This window comes from Chaetura pelagica, unplaced genomic scaffold (genome assembly GCF_000747805.2).
Source record: "Chaetura pelagica isolate M959 unplaced genomic scaffold, ChaPel_1.0 scaffold47, whole genome shotgun sequence".
NCBI lineage: Eukaryota > Metazoa > Chordata > Aves > Apodiformes > Apodidae > Chaetura > Chaetura pelagica.
In genome coordinates, this window is record NW_009954140.1 from 670,600 (window position 1) to 678,404 (window position 7,805).

Consider the following 7,805-nt stretch of genomic DNA (forward strand, 5'->3'; position numbering starts at 1 on the left):
TTTCTAGTGTATTAACATTTTTATTTTTTTTTTTACTATAAGCCTTTATAAGTGGTAAGTGTTGACATACTTTGAAGCCACATCTGTCATTAGGCAATGAATGACTAATGTGAGAAAGCAAAGGCAGAGGAGCTAGTCAATAAAAAGAGAAGTGATTATGGATACTGTGATGGGCTCAGAGAGGTGAAAAACAGTATTGAGAGAGGAAAAGTGCAGTAAGTTCTGTTTGTAAGTACTAGATCTGTGCTCAGTCCATAAAATTATTCACTCAGAGAAGCAGTAGGAGTTTGTCCTCTGGAGGGGTTTCACAGAGAGCAGTGTTTAGGAAAGGCTGGTGTCTGTGCTGGCTGAGTTTCAGGGGATGCACCTCCAGGTCATGCTATTCAACATGTGGCAAGAAGTAACCAGGAGAAGAGGAAAACCTGCACTTGTCTTCCTGGGAGCTGTGAGCTGGGCTCCCAGCCTCTGTCTTGCAGTGAGTTTATTCAAAGCTGGTTAAGAGATAAGAGAAACATTTTCCATTTAATTTGCTGTGTTGGAGCTGCCTCCTGGAGGAGGCGTTGGTAACATCATCCTCTAGTTTTGTAACCCTCAGAGATTGTCTGCAGGACTTGCAGACCGTGCTGGTACTTCTTCCACGACCTGTTTTGTTCCCAGCTCAGTGCTTGTTGCCTTTGTGCTGAATGACTGCAGGGTGTTTGTCCTGATCAGCCAGAAGGATCACCTGGCACTGGGCAGAGTTGGCTGGGGAACATAACCCTCCTACTCAGGCTGTTTACCCACCCAATATTGTCTGTATTGTTTCACAGTCTGAAGGCTCCAAGCACTTGCTGTTTGCCAGAACAGTTAGCACAGCATGGGCTAGTCTATATGGGGTATTTGCAGCTCCAAGGGCTGGTCTAGGGACATTGACAGCACAACCAAGTTAGAATTCAGTCACTTCATCTCTAGTAGTTAAGTGTCTTTTTGTGCAGTTACTACCCAGGTCAGCAAACAGCAGGCCAACCTCTTCATTTAAGTGATTTTGCACTTCTGAGGTGTTTTACAATGTGTTTAGAAATTCACCGTGATGCTTCTTTGTTTTTTTTTAATTACACTTTTTCAAGAATGACGTTGGCAGAGTACCTAAGGCTTTTAAGGATCATGATCCTGGAATATTTCAGTGTGAACTTCCTGGTGAATGTTTTCTTGCCATAAGAAAAGGTGCTTGTTGCAGAAATGCTTACCTTGCGAGGTTAATGCTACTTTAAATGACAAAGGAAGCAGGAAGTGGTGACATTTATTTATGGTCAATTTTTCTTGGTCTGCTGATTCTCAGAGGTTTGTAACCTGGTATTAGTGTTTGTCTGTAAGAAAAGCCAGGGTTACTTGACTGTCTGTAGGTGTTAAAAAACACTGCTTCTGAGGGTGGTGGTAATTAAGCTGTGGTTGCCTTGTGTAATGGGATGACCTTAAGCTAATGAAAGGAATTCTTATTGCTTTATTTTTCTTCTGAGTCTCAAGATTCTTAAGGATTGACTATTACTGCTCCTGTCCAATAGCTCTGAGGAGGAACATTTATTATGCTGTAGCATGATCCCTTCACCAAGCTCCTGCTCAAGGCAGCTTGGAGTTCAGATGGAAAAGAGAGGTAAGAAAGGAGAGCTCTGGAGCAGGAAAGGAGAGGGGTAATTTCTCTATTATGGGAGCTCAGACATCCTATTTATCTGAGGAAACAGCCTCAAATGTCACCTCTCCTCTCTCCAAGATTTGCTTCCAACCTGTGGGTTGTGGATTAATCCTAAGGTTCTGTGGAAAGTAAGCAGGGGGCACAGTCCTGTTTTCAGGCAGCTTAAATTCTGTAAGGCTGCAAGAAAGTTTTTATTTAAGAAGTTGAGAGAAGTTAAAATAATGGATTTGTGAATTCATTGTTTTTCTTCCCAGAAATTTATCTCTGCCCCTGCAAGTAAGTCCCAGTGACCCTGCTGTTGAGTGTAGGAGTATCAAAAAGCAGTTCTGTAAAGCAGTCTCCTAACTTTCTGTCCTAAATTATCTTCCAGTGCTGTGCCCAGATAAGAAATAGCCAAAACTGAGATTCCTTTGCCATGTGTAGGAGGAGCTGATCTATGTGTGTCATCTTCAGTTGGTGAGAACCTTCCCCCCCTCCCCCCCCCGTCTCACAAGCACAGATCACACTTACACATTTGCTTGCTCATGAGCCAGCTGGAGCTAAATCATTGCAGACAGAGCAGCTGGCTCCACAAAGGAGGTGCTTTTCATTGTTCTTTCAACTAACCTTTGTTTTTCTGTGGCAAATTTTGATGGGTTGTAGCTTACACTGTGTCTTGCCTATTTGTAGCATGTCCCCTTTGCAGTGAGAGGATTTGGGACAACGTGACCCCATATTGCTGGAAGAAAACAGGGAATGTAGAAAGGTGAACAGAATTTAAAATTTAAGAATTACATGCAAAAGAAATACAATCTGTTCAGCTGCTGAGCTGTTTTATTTGCAATAGCTAGATGTTCAGGTCTTGATCCCTTTTTGTTGGTTTCTTGGAGAGATGGGAAGTTCCATCTTTTCCTAGGAACCTTCAGCAATTGTTTTGGTAAACTGAGGAGCACCAGTCCCTGTTTACTCTGTAGTTATGGACCATGTAAGCACTACACAAGTTAATAAACACGTGTGATGAGAGATTAGATATGTAAATTTGATCAGGAAATGCAAAGCCTGTTGGTTTGGTACTCTCAGCTGTACTGAAATACAGATACTATTGAGTGGTGGCAGCAAGAACCCTTCTGAAGGGCTGGTTCTCTTCACCTGTAAAAGCCAGCTGTGAAGCCATTGTAGTCTTAGAAGACCTTGGACTCAGTTTTCCAGTGTTTTCATCCAGTCTGGTTTTGGTTGGTTTGTTTTATCCAGGGAGCCCACAGCTCTAATGAAATCTGTGGTTTTGTTGCTGAGAGTTGGATCTAACAGCCCTCAAGACAAGCACTGCAGTTGAGTTGAAAGCTGCTCCTTCTCCCATTCCACTCTCATTTTATGCTTCTGTCTTTCTGATCATTCTGATGTGTTGAGTAGTTTTCATCTGCAGTGCTTTGTGAGCATTAGGCTTCTGTCAGATCAGGAAAGATCCAGAATATAAACAGTGTGCAACTTGAGCTGATGCTGAGAGAGGCTGGATGTTGATCCAGCTCTAACCTAAGTAGTTACAAGGGTCACTCCCAGGAGTGTAGCAAGAAAAGCCATCTACAGTCAAGGCTGTGTGGATATGAAAGTGACACTGACTTACCTACAGGCTTCTTTGTCAGTCGTGCTTGTGCTTGTAAGAGATGTGAGTTACACTTGTGCAAATTTCTTTATAATGAGAATGCTGATGTGATTTAGTCTTAGAGTCAAAGACTGAAGAACTGAATTCATTTACACAAGGGGAACTGCAGTGGCTGGGAATTGGGCCCTGTATCCATACATTTATTCTCAGGTCTAGTAACACTTCACCCCTCCAAAAAATGGGTCCCAGTTAATGCTGGAAAAAAGTGTATTTACATAATTTTATGAAATATCAAGAAGCACTTGAGACATCGTTAGTCACACCAAGCAGGCACTCTAAGGTTTGGTAATTTTTTTTCTTTTTGATGCTCTGGAATTTAATCTTTTGAGGCTTTGAAAATGTCCTTGACATGAAGCACTCATATATATACCTCACAGCAGAAAATATTTTCTCTCACTAGAGACTTGCCTGAGTTCTGCAACCCATGCAGCAGCCTCCATATCCCATTTAGAGATGTGGAAAATAATAACATGCTTCCTGTGGGAAGCATCCAGGAAACTTCATGTCAATCTGCACCAGAATTGTGTGTTCAGGCAATAATACTTACTAGTGAAAGAGCTACATTGTGCATGGTCATGAAATACCTCTTGTCCAGTGCTTCCCACTGCAGTGAATGTGAAATTCCAGTGACTTCTTAAAGGCACTGACTTAAACCAATTGAAGGGGCAGAGCTTTTGTCCCCCTGTGCTGGTTACCATGGTTTACTTTGGAAAGGCACAGTTCCCTTTGTCCCTGGGCTCTGTGGCTGGCTCTGGGTTCAGCCTGTGGTGCAGGAGGATGGTGCCAGTTGTGAAAAAGCAGACACTTGTTTTCTCATCTGCCATCAGTGCTGGCCCTCGTGCGGCTTTGTACAGACCACATCATTGCTTTGTGTCCCTTCTGTCTCTTCATATGCTTGTGACATACATGACTGCTGGAGGAGACTGGCTCTCAGACTGCAGTTCAGTTGGCATTTCATTGTATTGATATCTGGAGGAATTATCCATAGGTGTTTTGGAAGCCTCTTTCAATTTGTTCTTTTTTTCCAGAGCACAGAAGCTGAACCCCATGAATAAGGCAGCTGATATCAGGAAGAAACTGGAGGTGTAGAAGACATAGTGGAAATCACTGGTTATGTCCACCAGGAGACCTGAAATAGAAGCCACAGTTTAGTTGAAGAGAAGCTGCAGATTAAAGGCAACTGGGTGGCATTTACATAAATGTTAAGCCTAAATCATTCATCAAACTGATATATAAAAAGATAGACATTCACAGATGAATTCTCTTCTCTAGATTCTAGGGTTTGTTTGTTTGTGTTGGTGTTTTTTTTTAGTCACTTCTCAGTTGTTATTTCTGTATGAAGTATTTATCAATACATGGAAAAATCAGGAAAGGAAGGAAATTGTAACTTTTTCCCAACCTGCTGATCAGTTTCCTTAGCTTAGCAGAGTACCTTGTGTCACTGCCACTCACTGGATTTTGTCATGAGTGACTCTGCTACATCCCACATCAGAAAACAGAACAAATAAATAGAGAAACCTCTCAAAAATTGACATGTCTGGGTCTCTCAACTGAAAACTAGTCTGTCATGGTGTGTAACCAGGGAGAGGAAAATTCACAGCTCAGCAAGCATTGTGACTAAGTGCCCCAATAGAAGACATTTAGAAGCATGATATACCAAATGAGTAAATTAACAGTAACATGACAGATGGAAAGGTGATATTCAGGTCAAATATATTATGCCTTCTCTATAAGCTGCTTCTTTATATGGAAATACTGGAATGATGTTTCTTGGAATGTGGGCTTCAGCAAAGATTGGTGAGGGTTCTTTTCACAGTGCACTTTTCTTTAGCAGATTTTAGAACTAGAACTAGAAATGCAGCTTCTTTTGCTGTACTTTATCTGGCCCATCTGCCACTCCTATCACAGATGTCCAAGAAAATACCTTTTTTGCACGTTAGAAAAGTGACTGACACACAAATACCAGGGAATACCATGAAATAGAGTGCATGTTATCATCCCAGTCTTAGAAGGACCTTATTTTCCTGCTAAAAAAAATCCTGCTGAGTGGCACACAGCTAATTATCTGGAGAAGAAAACTAATGCCTGAATTGAGGATTCATGCTCAGGTTCCTGTTTCTTGTTTGTTAGGCTTTTGAATTTGCTGCTGTAGTGCAGGAGCAGATGATTCTTGGACAGGTCACTTAGTGGCATTTGGAGTGAACTATGACATCCATGAATAATTTATGGCATTGGAAGTCCTACCTAGCTCCTTTTTTGTCCCCAGAGGAAAATTAAAACATTCTAGAACTTGAAAAGAACCATTAACAAAAGCTTTTTACCATAAGTTGAATAATGTAGGCTTGGTAGTAATTCTGATAAAGAGATTTTTAATGGGATGTTTGCAATTCCTTGAGACTTCATAGATAAACCAATGCAAACTGGCAAAGCAATGAAATGGTTCACAGGCAGCAGGATCCTACCCACAGGAATTTCTCTCTGTGTCTTGCTGTTCACTGGAAAAAAAGCTCCCCTCAGTCTACAAAGCTGCCTATCAAGTGGGTAACTTTTCCACTCTCTGCAGTTGCAGCTGCAGAAATGACCCTTCCTCAGCTGTGACAAGAGGCTGATCATTCCTTTCTGACTCTCTGTTTTATATTGTTCTCTTTGATTAACTCACCTGCGTGCAGGGGGTTGGAAATCCCCTCATTTATCTTCTTTATGCTCCCAAACACTTCTCACCAGTGTCTAAACAAGGGATTTCTCCCCAGCCTGCTTTCATATCTTCTCTCACCTGTGAGAGGGGGCCCGATGAGGAGTGTGATGCTCTCCAGGATGGTGAAGAGCCCTAGAGCACTTGAGAACCTGTCCATTTCCACCACATCCATCAGCACCTGGAAGGTGAGTGCCCCGACGCCGCTCATGGCGATGCTGAGGATGACGCAGTAGACGATGAGGACGTTGAACTGGGCTGAAATGACACAGATGAAATTGCTGAGCCCACAGAGGAAAACAGCCAGGCTGAACAGGTAGATACGTCTCCCGGTGAAGACCCTGTGTCCTGAGAGCAGCCCTGTCAAAGGGCGGATGAAGATGTTGATGAACCCAATAATGGAGATGAGGAGGGCTGCCCTGCGCTCCTCCACCCCGTTCTGGATGGCATAAGGCACCAGGTAGACATGGGGTAATGCAAACCCCATCATCATCCAGGTCACTCCAATAGTGTAAATCTGGTAACCCTTGTTTTGGCAGAAGATGTCAAAAGCCAGGTACTTCTGCAGCATCTGGAAGCATGCAGTCCTTCTGGTTTGCTGCTGGAGCTGAGGGTGGGGAGAAGATGCTCCGTTGGACAGTTGTGCCCCTTCTGCTCTTCTCCCTGGCTCCTCTGCAGGCTTGGCTGACTGGAGGAGTGACTCTGATGTGAGCTGAACTGGTCTCATGATGGCTCCACAAACACAGCAGTTCAACAGAATTCCTCCAAAGATAAGGAAAGTGTTTCTCCAGCCCATCTCATCCAGCAGGTATCGAGAGAGCAGCGGCCACAGCGTGAACCCAAGAGAGACCCCCGTGGAGGCCATGGCATTGGCCAGCGTGCGCCACCGCACGAAGTAGTAGCCCAGCACAGTCACTCCTGCCTGGAAGCTGAAGCAGGAGCCCAGACCTAAGGGTAGGAATGAAAGAGGAAAGGACAGAGCATCATCACCCTGCCTTGTCTTAAAGGCTGAAAAGAGCCCAAATCCAGAGTGTACCCACAAATGACTTAATCCACGGAAGCATTTCCTCACCTGCAGGGCTGCACAGCCCCCAGTGATTCATATTCAGAAATCTCACTCAAGGGCTGAAGAAGGATGTTGTGCATAAATTAAGCTACACTTATATACTAAATACACTGATCTCAGCTGACACTTGGCTGGAGCGTGCTGCTAGTCCTACAGTTGTTACGGAATTGTTCCTTAAAATCTTGGGGTTTATGCCACATGCAACAAGCAGTGCTGCTTTCCTGACACTTTCAGCAGGGCTCAGGGGGTTACTTGTTTTTCTCTCTATGCAGGGGACACAGCTTAGCTTGCAAAGTCAAACTGGATCAGCCCCAAAGTAACCTGGCTGAAGAAATTAATGTCTCCATGTTAGAGAAAAGCAAGAGTTGAACATTCATCACAGAGGAGAAATATTTGGAAAGGAAAAGTTCCCATCTGTGACTTCTGTTTAAAACCAACACATTCTTTTGTTAGAAAAAAAGTATCTCCACATTTCCTCAGGTTGGGATTGGTGAAGTACAAGCTCAGGGAAGTTGGGAAGGACATTGTCCCAACACGTGTTCCAAGACTGGAAAACACCCCTCCCTTCTTCAAAGACAAAAGGCTGAGAAGCTGCTAAAAAACAACAGACATCTTTGCTCTCCGTTTTTTTGGAGACCTGTAGCTTTTTTTAAGAGAGAAGCACTTTCCAGTGAGCTTGGCTGGATGAGGGATGTGTTATTGGGGTGTGAAGGGCAAGTCTAACTGTTGGCAATTCCTG

The 7,805-nt window shown here is 43.5% G+C and overlaps 1 protein-coding gene across 1 annotated transcript in view; it reads right to left on the bottom strand.

Moving 5' to 3' along the window:
* Positions 1-4,195: 4,195 nt before the first annotated feature.
* Positions 4,196-7,805, bottom strand: part of SLC16A5 (solute carrier family 16 (monocarboxylate transporter), member 5) — an 8,051-nt gene continuing 4,441 nt past the window's right edge. The window contains exons 3-4 of the mRNA XM_010002655.1: positions 6,082-6,948; positions 4,196-4,437 (exon numbers count right to left, since the gene is read on the bottom strand). Of these exons, the coding sequence (XP_010000957.1) occupies positions 4,196-4,437; positions 6,082-6,948 (1,109 nt within the window). The remainder of the gene's footprint in view (positions 4,438-6,081; positions 6,949-7,805) is intronic.